The sequence below is a fragment of the Actinia tenebrosa genome, unplaced genomic scaffold (assembly GCF_029948245.1).
Source record: "Actinia tenebrosa isolate PJP-AT-01 unplaced genomic scaffold, QUT_ActTen_1.0 PGA_scaffold0__85_contigs__length_37466705, whole genome shotgun sequence".
Taxonomy (NCBI): Eukaryota; Metazoa; Cnidaria; class Anthozoa; order Actiniaria; family Actiniidae; genus Actinia; species Actinia tenebrosa.
In genome coordinates this window covers 29,118,270-29,136,486 of record NW_028292569.1, presented here as the reverse complement: position 1 = coordinate 29,136,486, position 18,217 = coordinate 29,118,270, and the positions used below count along the sequence as shown (strand labels likewise).

Here is an 18,217-nt window from a genome sequence, read left to right as displayed (position 1 = left end):
TAGTCATTAGTTATGTTTTCGGTCTTTCTTCGATTAACGGCAACAATGATTGTCGCAAGACCAAAGAAATGCGGCTTATTCACCTATTGGGCACTCTTAGTCCCAACGGGATTAATGAACGCTTTACTTTCAACTAACCTTTTCTTTTGTCCTTTGATTGTTTGTTTTTGTTTCCTTGCCTACCTTGCTCTCATTGGTTTCTTTTGTCTTATTCTATCATATATACACTCCTTTCTACCACTTTTTTCTCTTTTACTCCGACGAAGGACTAGCGTACGAAACGTCAGTAAGTTTTTTCATCTTTTCACGGTGTATAATTTACCTTTTCATCATTATTAAAATGCATGGTTTAGCATAAAGCGAAGCAATAGTAAAACCTGTCGGTTTTTACTCTATTTCTTCGAAACGGCGTACAAGACGGTTGACATATTTTGCATCAGCACTGATGTCATCCTTGGCTTCAAATTCAGAATTTTCCTTCTTGGGCTTTTCTTCCAAAAAAGTTGTGCCCATATCATCAGTGGCTTGCTTCTCATATTGGGAGGTTAAGGTAGAACTCTTGTTGGGGACATTCTTATTTTGGGGGGATACAGCAGGAACCTTATTGTTGACGTACAGAGGACGTTCCATTGGCTTTTTGTCGAAATTGGGCATGTCATATGATGCTGCCAAAAATAAGAGTTTAATTTTACACTTTCTTTCGTAATTCATGGATTGCATTCCTTTCCATGAGAATAAAATGACACAACAAAAGACACCATGACCAACTCTTTAGTCAATGTCAACCAAAATGGCGGCTATGACGTAACATGCACCCCAAGAATACCTCTACACACAAACAACTATAATTGGAGATGTCTGATGATTTTTTGGCTTCTGTCAATCAAATTTTCAAAAGACTGTGTTGTCGGTGTCGTTATGAAATGGGTATAACTGAACATCACAGCATGCCTTTGTATTGCACGTTGCAAATTTTGAAAACAATAAATCAATTCAACTCACTCATTTTTTCAAATTTGCGTATAATCCAGGAAACATGTCGCCGTGCTTCTGAAACTTCGTACTCCTTTCGTTCATTTTCAGGGATTGGACCTTCTTGTTGATCCTGTGATATACAAATAAATACAGAATCATACATGGGAGCGCGGAGAATCGAATTTATCTTCGAGCAAAACAATTTTATTGCGCCATAAGTACGAAGACATTAAAACTGATTGGCTGATATTTTAGATACGATATTTCTCGGTGGCCGAAATCGCTGTAAAACACTGTAGTATAAATAGCAATATGAAAATACAAAAAACAAAGACCGGGAGAGCGGTGACTGACTGAGCTAAGACAAATAGGTGTAAGCTCATCACAACCCAATGAAAAGTAGCAATAAAAGGAATTTCTCACAGAGTGACAAAGACAAATATACTTACACCATCAGGTGAAAATTTTCTGACTAAGTGATGAACCCTTGCATTATCGACGTTGCCACCGTCTATTGTGTCAGTGCACACCGAAGAATGATTGTCATTTTGAAACGAATTGTTTTCCAAGGCAACATCTGACGTTGAACTGGATTGAGAATCTTTCATGTCTTCGCAAGGAGGACACTCGGTTTTTTCATTCTCTTGCTTAGAAGACACTGATGCCGGTTTTTGGATGTTCGCAGATTTTTCAAATGCAAGCTGCATTTCCTGTATATCTCTTTTGACTTTGCATAGCTGTAATGAAAGTTGCGATAAATCAATGGGAATCAGCCAAAAGTAATATTTCTTCTAAGGCATCTAATTTTGGCAGAGAATCTAATAAATACTCACCATAGCATTGCTTTGAACATCACACGTGGACAGTAAGTCATCCAAGTAATTGATTGCATTCTCCGCCTCGTCCGTTATTTCTTCACTTGAGATTTTGTCATAGCTTATGATCTTACTGATCAACCTTAGATGTGCACCAACAGACACCATGGGTAGGTGATTGGGGTAAAAATCAGGGCCACGTGCGAACTGAATCACCTCCAAATCAACCTATGGATTAGCAGTGGCTTAGTGCTTCAATAGGAGATAAGAAGTTACGATATATTTAAGGCATGCATAAACGCCTTCTGTGTGATTATAATAACTATAGGAAACGTAAAACCGACTAGAAATATGCAGCGATCTAACCAAACAGCCCATAAAACAAGGACGATTTACAAACGATCAGCAACAATCAGTGAAAGATACGTCCCAGGAGAAATTGGACAAACTGGCCTATTTAACCAGACCCTCAGCTCTTGGCCCAATAAAGTCACATATATCGGCATGCAAAAACGCCTACATGGCTAGTCAAGCTAGCCAGAACTAAACACATTTCCTTTCCTAATAATTTGAACGATTGCAAACAACCATGTCGTCGTAGCCAAAATTACGGATGCTGCTGCAGAGAAATTTGTATAAATAAACATTTAAAAAATTGTTATAGATTAATTTTGTTATAAATAAAAGTATTGGAATCTTACTTCTCCTTCATAACCAAGCCGAAGTATCTGCTCACCAACCTCTCCCCACCTTACAAGTACCGTACTTCTTGGTATGCCATCCCATGTGATCAGATTCACCACCTGGCCACCAATTAAGACTGGCGAGGTCCATGAGCATTTCATGTCTTTTTTTGTTCGCACTTTTGCACCAGGGAATATTCCTCTTGATTGGATTTTGAAAGACGTGGAACGCTCTCCAACCTCGATGCTTTACATGTAATAAAAATAAAATAAAGGAGAAAAAGTAATGAAACAAACACAAAGTGGAACAGGTGGAAACGAAGAAAGAGATGGAAGAATAGAAAAGAACAAGTAATACAAAACTAGAAAAGGAAAATTTGAAAAGAAAATTCGGAAAGATAGAAAATAAGGAAAGAAAATGAAGGAACAGAAAAAAACGAAGGAAAGGAATAAAACGTTATTGGAATAAAAAAGTAGAAAGAGATGAAAAAGGAAGGAAGGGAAGGAATGTAAGTACCATTCTTAAGGCACTTTGTCAAAGATTATCGGTGAATTATTTACCTATAACCGTTTCTCGATCATATCGGGGTGTCAAAGTCAAAGAGTTAGAACTTGAAGGTCACGCAAAAGAAGTGTGTCATTATATTATGAAAATGTAAAAAACAGGAAATGACACGCACCCTGATTGGCTAACAGTTTAGTATACTACTTTTTAAACCTGCTGTGACATCGACAACAAAAATGACTGATATGAATATGTGGATTCGTATATTCCTTACCCATTGTAACTATCACTAGGATTATTGAACCGTACAAAGTGGTGGTTCCTATCATGCACATCATTCATGTAACACGAAGTGCATAACTCATAGTTAGAACATACTGCACAGTGCCATCGCATTCCAGCGATATCCGCCTCTTGACAGCCATTGCACTGAAAGCCTCTGAATTTTACACCTGGAAACATTAGTTATGATATGAAAATTTTGCTCCCATGCAATCTTAATGGAGCTAGTAACTGTGAATAATATTACAGTTAAAAACGCGTGGATTTTATAAAACATGACGTTTTAACCTAACTATTTTTCATTACTACCATGCGCAAAAGGATATTTTTGATGGATCTGTTTAAGGAGGCTCAGGGTAGTTTTGGTCTGGCACACCTAGCCGCATTGAAACGGCTACAACTTCGTCTTGAATAACTCGATCTGCAAGCGCTTTTCACACAATGTCAGGAAAGGATTAAAGGTTTCAAAAATGATAAATTAGTTTAAAGCGGCCTTTTCATTATGACGTAATGATGACATCATAGAAATCGTTTACCGCGTATTTTCTCGAAAACTAGACCTAAACTTTCAAAGCGACTTGCACCAGTCGATAGTATTCATCAAGGCACCCAACATATTGCAATATGAAAAAAATGTATGAGAGCGTTTTCCAAATATTACGCGGTGAATATTTTCATGGACTTTTACTATTATTTCCAGCGTGTCAACTTTATACCCTCAAAATCGGGACTTTAATTTAGTGGATTCAATATTTTTAGTAGCTAGAATATAGGTACGGATATAGACACTGTCCTTATTGAGTATGAATCAAATTGTGACTTTCTTTCTAACGTTATGGATTTTTTGATATGAAGCTAAATGACCCCATTTGTTGTCAAAAGCGATAGAAAATATCGTTGAAAGCGGCATTCAAAAAATCGTCGAACGATTTTTTTCTAAATGAAGTCACTAAAAGATGTATCTTTTACAAATATTTTCCTTTAATTTCATATGCATTGAAGGGTTTTAAGGCAGTCAAATAAAAATAAGTACGCTCGATACTAACAGCACACGACAAGGAATAACACGGAAGTCAAGCGTGAATAATCAACAAGCAGCCCGTGAGCGAAAGTAGTTATGAGCGTTTCAGCGGGCGGTATTTTGTCAGTATCAACAAAACAAAACGATTACAAAAACAAGTAAAAAAATAGGGGAAAAAAATAAATAAGTTATTTACCGTCCTATAGTCAATATTAGCTACTAAAAATATTGAATCCACTAAATTAAAGTCCCGATTTTGAGGGTATAAAGTTGACACGCTGGAAATAATAGTAAAAGTCCATGAAAATATTCACCGCGTAATATTTGAAAAACGCTCTCATACATTTTTTTCATATTGCAATATGTTGGGTGCCTTGATGAATACTATCGACTGGTGCAAGTCGCTTTGAAAGTTTCGGTCTAGTTTTCGAGAAAATACGCGGTAAACGATTTCTATGATGTCATCATTACGTCATAATGAAAAGGCCGCTTTAAACTAATTTATCATTTTTGAAACCTTTAATCCTTTCCTGACATTGTGTGAAAAGCGCTTGCAGATCGAGTTATTCAAGACGAAGTTGTAGCCGTTTCAATGCGGCTAGGTGTGCCAGACCAAAACTACCCAGAGCCTCCTTAAACGAGAACGAAGAACGAAATTTGGCTCGTAGACCGTAGTCAAGGAACCCTCCCCTTCCCCACAATTCAAACCGAGTTAACGAGTTTTAAACAGCAAGACGTTCGCTCTAGCGTTGTACCTTACAGTTAAAAGCGCGTAGCTTTAGTGTAAATAAGGCTCTTCAACTTTCTGAATTCTGTGTTAAATAAAGTTTATTACCAGCTGGTGCGGAGTCCAAAATTCTCAAATCGTAGTAGCCATCCTGTCCAGCTCTGCAGCATGTTTGCTCGCCTGTATCCCATTGAACGAGTACTTTTTCCTTTGGTAAAGGTCTACCATCTTGAAAATGATAAAGATTGATAATCGTACCAACAGAACCTACTTCGACACTATCACTGTCATTTCTCGTATTCCAGTCAGGTCCACGAACAACTCGACTTCCCAATAACATTTTTCTTACTACCGAAGTCTTTGGAAATCAGTTGGATAGATTATCTAAAAGATTTTGAGTCAATCACTAAACTTTTCTTTGTGGCAGCAAATGGAATCGATCCTATCAATTCTGCAACACTGAACTGAACTGAAATTTAGCTTCATTCATTCCTAATAAAAAAACAAGTTCTTGGAAATATTGCGTCATGATAGGTTTGAAGAGAAATTCCCTTGTTTTGATGGGGTTGCGATTGTTTCCTTTGCTTTGCAGTGTATATACCTGCAATTTTAGACCTTTGTCGGAATAGGAATTAATGTTTAAGGGAAAATCACTGGTGTGCTGTAAACGGTAACTTATGTTACACTGGCCGATCAAATACTCCCCCAAAAAATCTAGCGATGAATGAATAATTTAAATTTCATAAATAATTTTAATATTTTAATAATTTTAATATTTTTCCATAACTTACTTATTAATTTCAATTAATAAACACCAAACATAACGAATAAGCACAGATACTTAAAACTGCTTCACTTACTTATGAGCATTACTCCAACATTTACAATCCACTCATTTCCGCTTTTTCTAAGAAAACCGAAGTTTTTGTTATTCAATATCGACTCGGTTATTCGAGTGTAGATAATGTAAAACAGGTCAAGTCAAGTAACGGCGAAGGGACTTTTTTTGTCAGCTATATATAGATGAAATTGTTTGTTATCTTTCCAAACAAATTTAATGCTCTCCAATCAAATACCAACTCAGCGTTCATTTCCAAGAACGGCTGAGACCTTCAAGGAAATTTCCTGAAAACATGATAAGGAACTAAACTCGACGAAATAAACTTGCTTACATTTTGTAAAATCTCGCTGAATAATTTGATTATTCAAAATATGCTTGTCGGAAGTCGAGTGGTTCGAGGCCCTGACTGGGAGTTTGAAGAAGAAGAAGAAGACCAAGATGGAGGCGAAGGATTTGTCGGCACAATCACAAGCACACAAAACTTTCAAGATGGAAGTCCCTTACCAAAGGGAAAAGTGCTTGTCTATTGGGATACTGGTTACCAAGGATGTTATAGAGCTGGACTAGACGGCTGTTACGATTTACGAATTTTGGACTCGGCACCTTCAGGTAATATAAACTTTAATTAAAAATTCCAATTGTTTTTTTACAAATTCATAAATGTCGTCTGGAGACAGGTCAGAGATGTTTTGATTATCGTGGATGCAAGCTTTGGAACAAACTAAGTTTTGAAACAAGAACCATAGATAACACAAGGAATTTTAAGAAGATTATATCAACATTATATTATATTTTATTTTGTATTATGTTTTATAATTTTTACTAGTTTTTAGGGTTAAATTTAATATTTATATTTATTAATATTTTTAGCATTTATTGGATTATATTATCTATTAAAATATTTTTATTTAGTATTTATTCAGTATTTAATATTTAGCATATTGTAGCTGAAAAGCCCATTTTGGGAGACACAATAAAGTGTATGTATGTAAAGCGTATGTAAATAATTTTGGAATCCATTTAGAAACTTCCACTGATTCGATTAATACGCGGATGTAATGCTGGCAAATCGACATTACCTATCTCTTTTATTTAACACTACATCACGATCACTGAACATTGAAAAAAAATCACATTATTTTTGAATAACCATTTATATTAGTATTGAACATGGATTGATTAAGAATTAGTGCGTGTCTGATATAACATCTTACGTCGTGTCGGCGAAAAGTTACACAAATTTTTAGGGGAATTATTAAGGTGAATATTACGTCATAGCCGCCATGTTGATTGACGATAACAACATGCAGAGAATCATCAACCAACATGTCGGCTGTTTCATTGTAATTTTTATCTCATGGGATTTTGAGTCAGTTTGTTGTACCCCAGAAATAGGAAACTATCGTATAGGGAATTTTAAATGACTAAAGCCTTGCCACAGGTAGCCCAAGCTTGGTTTCTGTGGTGTCCTGTTATAAGGAAATGTATGGAGATTCATCAAAAATTTCAATAAAATCATTAAAACGTGAAATAAAGCCTCGAAATTTTACCTGATCATTGAGAAAAAGCACTTCTTTTGCTCTGCGTGGTTATTTTTTGAATTTAACCCGTTTTAAGATTTTTTTCCCCACCAGTAAGAAATAATTTCTTACTGGTGGGGGAAAAAATCTTAAAAGGACAGGCAGGACACCACAGAAACCAAGCTTGGGCTACCTGTGGCCTTGCATGCCATAAATGATGGTTTCAAAATTATTTTAGGTATCGATTTCTCATCTCATTCGTGTAATGAATGCAACCAAGCAGGTATTTCTGGAATGCGATGGCAATGTGCAGTGTGTCCTAACTACAGCTTATGCACCTTGTGTTACATGAAGGATGTACATGACATGAACCACAGCTTTATGCGATTCGATGTATCGAATGACAGTGCTAATGGGTGAGTAGTGCGCATGCTCCGCTTTCTAGCTCCATTTCTTTTAAGAATGTTGATAAATAATTTGTTTAATTTAAAATTTATTTATTAATTTATTATTTTATAACTAATTTATTATGAAAGTTTTATATTTACTGACAAAATGGCCTAACTGAAATCGCGTACTTTCGCTGTAGGGTGGACGTTGGGCAGCGTTTCGGATGCTTGAAAATCCAAGCCAAGGGCATATTTCCTGGAGCAATAGTGAAAACTGGAAATGACTGGACGTCAGAATCTCTTAGGAATGGAAAAGTCTTAGAACTAGCGTCTTGGGAAGGTATTCCAAGAAGTGCAGCAATAGTGGACTGGGAAAACTTCTGTGAATTACACCTTAGAGTTGGTCATAAAGGAAAAGTAAGAATAAGTAAACATGTTCTTTTATCACGGTTAAAGTTAATGGGGGAAATGACTATTACCCTGTTACCCTGACTGTTCATTTGCAAAGCACTTTTCAGTCCAGAGTTCCTTGTTATTTTGTTACTGATTCGATTCTCATTTCACTTCAGGTTGATTTAGAACTGGTTACGTCCTCCCTCGGTCCACTATACTACAAGGACCATCTTCCTTCAGTATCTCTAGATGACATGAATAGTCTGAAGAAAAAGCAGTTTTCCACTTCATCTGAAAAGCAAGCCCAACATAAGATGGTAATGGTTATTTTATTTTATAGTTTTGTTTTGTTTGTTTGTTTGTCTGCAAAGCGCTTTTCAGTCCAGATTTCCTTGTTATTTTGTTACTGATGCGATTCTCGTTTCACTTCAGGTTGATTTAGAACTGGTTACGCCCTCCCTCGGTCCATTATACTGCAAGGACCATCTTCCTTCAGTATCTCTAGATGACATGAATAGTCTGGAGAAAAAGCAGTTTTCCACTTCATCTGAAAAGCAAGCCCAACATAAGATGGTAATGGTTAAGCTTTAAATGCGTCTTACATCAAGTCATTTCTTAATGGAAAATGTTGTCCATGCCATCAGTCTTAGATTCAAGCTAAGATATTTCATTTAGCTGCTGACTAGATTTATAATTGCAGGATAACTAAAGACTTTTGTATGGTATCTTTTAACTAACGATCTCATGTGACGTTTCCAATTTTCAGGAGTCAAGCGTTCAAAGTAACCAGAACGCAGAAGATCAACAAAAAGAATTGCAACACGAAGTTATCAAGCGTCTTCAAAAGGGTGAACAAAGTGATAATACAACATCAGCTATTAAGTCCCCTCCTCCACGTACGCTACCAAAGCCTTCACGGCAACGTTTGCCCAATAATAATTCTAGCAACAGCAATGTAGTGGAACAATCAGAGGCCAAGGATGACCAGCCTACTACAGAACCAATTAAGAAAGTCAAGGATATCGTTAACAGGATGTCGCAAGCCGATTTAAACAAGGGCGATTCCGGTGGAAGAACGCCCGTCCAATCTAGAGCTCCGGCACCTCCTAAGCCTGCAATTAGGGCAGACCCTTCTGATGCCAATACATTACCAAAGACTTCCAAGAAGACCTACCCTGCTCCCCCACCACCTCGACCCCGTTCAGCAATACTTGCAGGCTCCGTTAACATCTCTCCAGAACCGAAAAAAAAAGAGGCTAAGGTTGCTCCTTCTAGGACAAATGTTGCGTCCTTGGCTGCAAGTTTGGGGAACAAGATAGTGAGTAACGTTTAATTACCATTGATGCATACTTCTTTATTCCTACTGTATTTTACCTTGTAGTATTATCATCTCTAAGTTTGAATTAGAGCAACCAAGAATCCAAAGTATAATTCTTTAATTTAGATTAGCCAGACCATGGCTCATGCCCGATTACAAGGGATCACCATGATTATCCAATGGATTTAAACGTGGTGATTTATACTTCCAATGGTGGATTAACTGGTGTCTTTTCATTGTTTTACAGCAATTGGATCCAACGAGGGGTAGGATGCAGACGAAAAAACCTCCAGCACGCGATATTATTTGCACTTATTGCGATGAAAAAGCATCGAAGGTCTTTTTTGAGCCATGTGGACATTTTGTAGATAAAGTTTGTTTTGGTAAGTGCAACCTTGTTTATTTATATTCTATTTGTTACCGGTTTAAGATGATCCGAAGGCAAGACTCTCAGAGATTTTCTTACATTATTCAATCACATTCTTATTGGTATTCTAAGGACTTTGGCGCAGTCGCACTAATAGGAAACACTACACTTGCACCAAGTTTTACTGTAACTGATAACTAATACAGGTATCTGCTCATGATTTAACGAAGGGAGGTCCGGCTAAAAGTCCACCATCGTGGTTCTAACAACTGTTTAATATTCATGTCTTTCCTACACATCCCCTGACCCAACAATGTGCTCCACTTATATTGGAGGAGAGACGAAAGTCAGATTTCTAAGTTGGAGAAAATAGAAACGCTACACTAGAACCAAGTCACTCTATTATTGATAACTTATACAACTATCAGATCATATATATGCTCCTCAGTTTTACCAAAAAGGACGAAAAGCCAGATTACTTGGGCAATACTCTCGTTATACACCTGCAAGTTTTATCTTATGATTAACACACAATAAACTGGGCTAAATGCACAATGAGAAAAACATGATTTTTCCCTGCTTGGTCTATTTTATGTGACCACATCATAATATCATTTCATTGTCATTATAATATGCAGGGTGTGCCAGGAAGTATAAGCGCTGTCACGAGTGCAACCAACCGATAGATAAAAAATCCACATCAGGTATTCATGTTACACGTTTGAGCTTCCTCAGTCCTGGGTCATATTGGAATTGTTTCTGTCATGTGTTTGTCTCCTATACTGCTGTAAGAGCGAAAAAATGAAATGGCTGGAGTTTTGACTTTGAAGTAACTGTATATTCACCGCCATTTTTCATACGTCGGTTCACTCGTCAAACACTAAGCGCTCATGCGAGGCGCCAAGGTGCTTTCAAAGGATTATTCAAATTTGAATCTTGCAACCTTGACTGAATGCTTTGTGTTTGACCAGTGAACCGATGTATGGAAAATGGTAAATTTAAAACATTTCTTATTAAATGCTGATCAGAAGTATTCAAAAAGTGAAATAGGATAGATTGCAAATAAAATAGATGTCTGCCGAGCAAATGTAGCCTGCACTGCATCCGGAATTTTCTGTCGTAAATAGTAAACGTTCGGAGGCACGCAGGCTAAGCAAATGATAATGACTAATAGGATACGTCCGGGGCAGCACCGTTGAAATAACCATTTGTGGTGGGGCGGGGTGTGGAAGATATTGGAGGGGTGGGGGACTTCAGGAGTCTCACCTCTTAAAATGTGTAGTGGGATGACCACGTTCCTTTGATTTATTTCATTATTAATGATATTTTTTAGATGGCTCGCAACTACCTGAACTCGACGACGAAATGGATACTTATAACAAAGAAAAGTTGAAAGAGCTGGAGAGAAAACTCGACGAAGCTAAACGAGAGTTAGAATGTCCCATTTGTATGGATGAACGATGCAATGTCTTGTTTGGTTGTGGACACAAAACATGTATGGAATGCTCGGATCTTATTGGTCAAGGCAACAACCAGTGCCCTATTTGTAAACAATTAATAACTGAGAGAAAGCGAATGTTTTAATCAATTGTAATTGAATATCAAAAGGTTGGAATTGATCACCATACATCATACAATAGGAAGACCAAACAATTAAATCATGTACCACAAAAAGACCAATCGACAAATCATTTCTGCCGTGTTCCCTTGTTTTAAACAAATGCGTTTCAAAAGAATACATTTGCCTTAAATTGCGGGGAAGGGGCATGGCGGGAAATTATAAGAGTCCGCTAGAGATCAAACAGCGCGAGCCTGTGAGCGCAAGCTTACCTATTTCAAACATGTTCAAAATCCTGCGCGAATGCGATTGTCGTTACTAGTGAAGAACTGGGCTTATCGTAAAACATGAAAAAGTCAAAGAAAACAAGTAAGAAACATTTATAAACATGACTCCTGACTGCAGTCTTAAGATTTTCATTGTCGTGACGATTTTGGCGGTATTCATGAAAGGTTGATCATAACTCATGAATAAAAACAATGCTATATCTGTAGTATTACGTCAGAAGTCCCCTGACGCACGGACTTCGTACCCAATGAAAACATAATGCTTCGCGTTTCTATCCTCTTCCGCAGGCTACTCCATATATTCTATATTCTCTTTTGGGATCCCTGTATTAAATTTAATGGCAGGGAAGAACTACGCCACATGAAGCCCAAGGAGCAAAAAGAGCCAAGGAGAGGGAAGGGGTTGTCGTACGACTACCATACATGGAATACAGACTGAGACGCCATATGTACCAATACAAGGCTCTCATGTCCACATGCATGGTAGGCACAAGTCTATTCTCGCATGATGGGTTTGAAACCAAAATGGCGGCACTGAAGCGAAACCATCACCATTCCATAACTACAATAGCATTAGGAAACGTTCTTCAGCTTTTGGAGTGCGGCTCTAGTGATGGTATGGAATGTTCGTGTTTAGAACTGCTACATCATATTGTCATTAGCTTAGTAGGTTTATGATTTATTTACTTGTATATTACCTCTTTTAAAAGCAGACAGGTTGAAAATCTTGTCACATCTTTAGCATGATTTATATTAGATTTTGACAAACTATTGTTTGGCACAAATCAAGGAGATTGTGGTGTATAGAGTAAATACTGATAGGGTTGTCATTGATTTGTCAAAGTTCATATTGACAGTCAGCATAAAACAGGCATGGGTAGTGGTTCTTATGGTATGGTATCATCAATAAGTTACCATACAGGTGTCTGTGTAGATGATACATCAGGAATTTTCTTGGTGAGAAGAAATCGGGGAGGGGCTAGTTTTTGTACTCATGTACAGTACTGTCCCAATGGAAGAACTCCTGTCATGAAATGCCAGGGCCATACTTGCCAGCAAGTCATGGATACAGCAGCAAGGAGTGATCTCCAACCCTATCTTTCTAGCCACCTCCAGTCAGTTCCTTTCCTGCCAAAGAGAGTACCACAACAAGTCTTGACAAGTGACAGCCTTGATGTTTTAGTGCACACTCTCAAGCTATTAAAGCCAGTGAGAAAAGTCGAGTGCCTTGAGTATCAGGAAGCTGCTATATCAGCTGGAGTGTCAATGATTGTACAACTCACTAATGAAAGTTACACTTCCTCTCGATATCTGAACTTCAGTGTCTGGGATAAAGATGGGAGGAAGAAATGGTGGTCTTTTGATGGCAGAGTTTGTGTTATCTTTGACAAGGAGAAATACATCTGGTATTGTAAACATGTCAAGGGATCACAGTCATGTATCCGCAAAACTATTGCTAAGTGGCACATGGCAGAAACAAAGCAGTTTCCAGACCATCTCATGAGATCAGCACTCCAAGGGGCTGATGATGATGATGATTGTGACTCAAATGGTGATGTAGAACATGAGACACTCAGTGAACCTGATGATAGTGGCATGTATGAGGAAGACGTGGTCCCATCAAAGCAGTACCCACCACAGGGCAAAATGGCAGAAGAGATGGCAAAATATGTTTGCTAATAAGAAAATACGGACAACACTACCAATGTCACTGAGATCAAACACGTTGACGTCATTTACACGGAAAGATAAGGCCTGGTGAGTGTGGCTCATAATACTTGTAAACAATCTACGAGTTATGGTGCCTTTTGAATCACACATGTGTGTAAATGACGTCAACGTGTTTGATTGACGGCAGTCTATTGCAAAGTGTACGTCACAATTTTTGTCTGGGGGTGGTAAAGGATATGCCAAACGTTACATCGCAGACAACGGCGGATTGGATAAAGTTCAGATGGAATGGCTCGATAAGGAGTTATCCCATGCTGAAGATTGTGATCAAAAAGCGATCCTTTTCAGCCATTATTCCACTGCATCCTACGCTTGAAAAAGACACAGACATCATTTGGAACTACGAAGAAGTCCTGGATCTTTTATGGTCTCATGAATGTGTAAAGGTGAGTTTGTCTGGTCATTTGCACAAAGATCCGCTATATATGGTATCCATCATCGAACGATTGCGGCAGTTGTGGAGGCAGAAAAGCAGTCGAATGCATTTGCAAACATCCATTTAACGATGGAAAAAATAGAAATTCAAGGACACGGGGAAGTCTACAGTCAAACATTTGAGTTTTAGACTACCCTTGTTAACCTTTCATCATTTATGGTTTTGGAGGGTTAATTGCTCTGAGTTTTTAGAATTTACACCATTTTCAACGAAGCCCTCCACCTTAAGAATTGCAGAAATTAAATAGATATAAATATAAAATGACCCCCTTATTTCCATGATAGCTCCCCTAAATTTTGATGGGAAAAATGGTGCCCCTCAAAATTCATAAATCCCTCATAAATTATGCTTGTTTTTATTATTTTTATGTTTATTTATAATTTTTTATAAGTATTGTTTATAATTAATTTATTAATGATTTATATTATAAATAAGTAAATAAACTGTTGTTTAAACTGCATATTTGCATTAAAACATAAGCCTAGTATCCTCTGCCACTCTCAATGGCTTCACTAAAAAAAATTAATAGGGAATATCAAAGTTTGAATAGATTTCTGCAAACTTACCAACTCATTCGTTGTTCAAGACAGCCATATTCAAGGAATACCTGATGCTTCTGGGTGTTATGTATATTCTCAGTAACCAAGGGTATTTTCTAACTAGCTCCTTTAATGCCCTGCAAGGAAAAGGTAGTGAAAATGTAAGTGAGTGTACACAGTGTGCTTATAAGAAAGTCTTCCCCTACTACCTGGTATAACCTGTATATAATTAACAAATTTTCAATGATTTAACATGGTATGTCCTCTCATATACCCAATATGACGTCAAAAATTGGCCAAAATGTTATGTACTCATGATCACTAGGTGTAGCTGAGAAGGTACAAAACCAAATTGTGACCAACTGTTAAATTCCTATTGTATTACATAAGAGGACAAATACAATTAACGGTTTACTATTTAAATAGCAAAAGAAAATATAGTTTGAAAGAAAAAACAGATTCAAGCATTGTGTGACATAATTTGTTGGTATGTTCTCTTATTTACCACGGCTCTCTCTAATATTTTGTGTAGGTGGGGGTGTGTGTGTGGGGGGGGGGGGGGGGGGGAGTTAGTCACTAAATCAAGCATTTTTAAAGCAGATGCTTCCAGGACTTTGCATTGTTTCCACTTAATAGAAATTTCCACTATCAGAAGCGAGATTCCCTTTGAGTGAAAACGGGACGAAACATTCAACCATTATCTGAGGCTGAATGTCCACTTAATAAAAGGGTATCTGCTTGATAAGGTGTCTGCTTGTTAGAAAGAACCACTGTATATTTAACTATTAGAGTACAAACACTAAAAGTGTGCAACACCTTGCACTATTTAGCAGTAAATAGTGCTAATTAAACAATAGAAAACAATAGGATTAGCATAATTTAGCAGTATTCAGTGTTGCACACTTTTAGTGTTTGTACTCTATTATCATGGTAATCATAATAAATTTTGTGAATCGAGTTTTTCTTACTGAGTGTCGTTTTTGATACAGGCCAAATGTAACAAGTTTTTAGACCTTCCTTGCTGCACAGGGTTGGGTCTAATATGGTACTCCTTTCACAAGAACCAATGATCTCGGAGAAGATGGAAGCTTGCTCCGCAATATGGCATTCAATGTGTTTCCACATTTATCCTGGGGGGATTAGAGAAAATGGTGAATAGTTATATTTTATTTCACCTTACTGTTACATTACCGACCACTAACCGACACATTTTACCAACCACTTACCAACCACTTACTGACACCTTACCGTATGGTGCAGATTGTTCACAATAATAGCCAAACAGTTAACCAATTTTTATTTATTTTTCTATTTTTCATCTATTTTTCAACAACTTACTCTTCCTTGAAATAGAGGCTTTGCACCATCCCATGACAGCAGTCATGTTAGATGGCAGGAACAATTGCTTACTGTCAATCACATGACTTTTTGGTGTTGACTGGGGGGCAATTAATATGCAACTAGCAAGTTTTAAGTCAAAACATGTGAAAATAAGTTCTCAAAGTATTCAAAAATTACTATTCTCCAGAAATTCAAATACACAAACAACCTCCAAGATATCCTCCTCCAAGCTTCCCAATATAAGTTACCCCTCAGTCAACCAGAAGTGATATCTATTGATAGGAAAGAATACACTGCTTTAACATGAAAAGGAATTCAATTCCCAAAAGCTAAGTTCTAAGAATTTTATTGTTCTTCCATCTAACCACAGAAAGCCAAAGCTGTATTATGGGCATGAGCATGTGATGGTGCAAAACCTCATGCTATTCAACTAACCTCCCACTTCTGGGTGTGTCCAACCATGGACCAACTAATTGTTTAAAGTTGATCAAATTTAATACAAAAACAATGGTGTGTACCTAATGGTGCAGAGTCCTGATTAGAATCGGCAGGTCAAACCATCCTTAAAACCAGCCCTGTACTACAAATGAGTACCATGATCCCAAAGAATTATCGCTTGTTTATACGAACCAACAAAGCTTATGATCGTCCCAAGGCTACCTAAAACCGCCATCTTTATTTATCCTAGACCCTGATAATTTCGTCTTTCTGTAGCTTCTTCCACGGCCATATTTTCAGATTAAAACATAAAACCTTAAATCGTTACTATTAAGTATATTTTAAGGTTTGATATTGGTTATTTACGCTTTTGAAAGTCGTTTTGAAATCGGATCTTTTTAATTTTTGCTTCGATCCGGATCAGCACCGATAGACAAGGAGCTTGTTCACTCTAGGGTCAGTTAGATCGATTCAGATCGTTCGCTCACGATTCTTATTGTTTACACTTGCATTTAGATCGATCACAAACGATCCAAACTAGACCATCTCGAGAGGTAGTTTACTTTAGATCGATCTTTATCAAACCGATCTAACTACTAGCAATGCGAACGACGATTTAAATCGACTCAAAATAAATCGATCTATCTCCAGGACTTTTGACCGCACGGAATCGAGTGGTCCTTTTCTCTATCCTTTCCCTCACCATATCACAGACATGCCAAAATGTTTGCTGCGACATCCTAATATTGTCATGCCAGTCCTTCGCAGTCCATGTTGTAATAGCATCCTGCCAAACATCTGTATTCCGTTTAAATACCCAAGTTGAACGTGAATTGAAACAACAACTTACAATGCTTTGTCTCACTAGCAAACCTCGGGTTTGCACGCCAGCGCGAATCTTTAAAATGCGCTTGTATATTTTCTGTTTCCTGTGTAGCCGTTTCCTTTTAAGTTCAATTCTGCGACGAGATTTTTCTTTTAGCCTCTTTAACCTGATAAAGATGCACAAATTCACCAAAGATAGCAAAGATATAAATTCAAAACCTTGACAGTCGGCCATTTGTAACTTAAAGCCTTAGGAGTTACCATGGAAACGCTGTAAAATTACGTGTACTGCCGCTGGCCAGCAAAACAAGATGTTAACAAATGTGAACGATTGAATCGATCGGAAGCGATCGCGATCGATCTGAACCGAATGTAGTGTGAGCGTACAAGGTTTAAATTGAATCGAGTCAAAATTGGTCCGATCTGAAACGATCTAAGTGTGAACAAGCTGAAGAAAAAGCTTGATTCTTGCCAGTCCCGAAGCCAGTGTGACTTATATTTAGCATAGGTTATCAAGGATGGTATTGGTGCAAAATCGATGCATCACAATTTATAAGATGAGCCTCATATTTAAATGTAAGCTTAATTGATGGTTAAGGTTGAGTTCAATATCTTGTATCTTTATAATGTCAAAACTACTTGCATTTCGCAATAAAAACCTTCAATATCTTGGAATATTTACATACTCACGTTTTACTGAATTCTGTGCTGTTCCTAGAACGACATTAATGAGTTCAAATAGAGCTTTTGATCGATAAAACCCCTTTTCTTCTTGATAGAATACATACATAAAGAAAGGGAATCGGAAGACGAGTGAATGGCTTCTGGTGTCCAGGCAAGCCACGCACAAACGCGCGCGTTACTTTTGGCGGGAAAATGCTTGGGTACTGGATAGTGTACATTTGGGCACACAAAAATGCAAATAAAATCTTTTCCTCCAAGCGCAAAAATCAGGGTATTGTACAACAAATCATAATGAAGACAATTGCAAGCACGAACTTAACAGAAATGCTTTTGATACGGACCCGGAATTTTTTTATATGAATAACATTATTACTCACTTGAATAATAATTACTTCCGGGTCCAAAAATTGGAACCATAACAGCTCTTGCCACACATTTTCTATTCTCTCGGTTTTTATTTATTAGCACATGGAGGGAAGGGGGGTGGGGGGTGTGGTTGCAAAATCACATGGAAAGCTTTACAATTTTGCCCCCCCCCCCCA

General features: G+C 37.5%; 2 protein-coding genes across 4 annotated transcripts; one reads left to right on the top strand and one right to left on the bottom strand.

Annotated features, from left to right (window-relative positions):
* Positions 1 to 288: 288 nt before the first annotated feature.
* Positions 289 to 17,927, bottom strand: LOC116286331 (uncharacterized). Of its 3 annotated transcripts, none has more exons than XM_031692808.2 (9): positions 16,247 to 17,927; positions 15,356 to 15,517; positions 14,415 to 14,524; positions 3,253 to 3,430; positions 2,492 to 2,720; positions 1,809 to 2,018; positions 1,425 to 1,712; positions 1,003 to 1,105; positions 289 to 665 (listed from the first exon to the last, which is right to left on the bottom strand). In XM_031692808.2, exons 4-9 carry the CDS (start codon positions 3,372 to 3,374, stop codon positions 388 to 390), a joined length of 1,230 nt encoding a protein of 409 aa, XP_031548668.1. In that variant the 5' UTR covers positions 3,375 to 3,430; positions 14,415 to 14,524; positions 15,356 to 15,517; positions 16,247 to 17,927; the 3' UTR covers positions 289 to 387. The 3 variants fall into 3 exon arrangements, with proteins under 3 accessions (XP_031548668.1, XP_031548669.1, XP_031548667.1); XM_031692809.2 differs by having other exon boundaries at positions 16,870 to 17,927; XM_031692807.2 differs by lacking the exons at positions 14,415 to 14,524; positions 15,356 to 15,517; positions 16,247 to 17,927 and adding an exon at positions 5,117 to 5,718.
* LOC116286330 (uncharacterized) lies at positions 5,894 to 11,510 on the top strand. Its single transcript, XM_031692806.2, has 9 exons — positions 5,894 to 6,458; positions 7,608 to 7,785; positions 7,959 to 8,175; positions 8,328 to 8,468; positions 8,584 to 8,724; positions 8,918 to 9,469; positions 9,717 to 9,852; positions 10,475 to 10,540; positions 11,170 to 11,510. Exons 1-9 carry the CDS (start codon positions 6,221 to 6,223, stop codon positions 11,418 to 11,420), a joined length of 1,920 nt encoding a protein of 639 aa, XP_031548666.1. The 5' UTR covers positions 5,894 to 6,220; the 3' UTR covers positions 11,421 to 11,510.
* Positions 17,928 to 18,217: the final 290 nt, after the last annotated feature.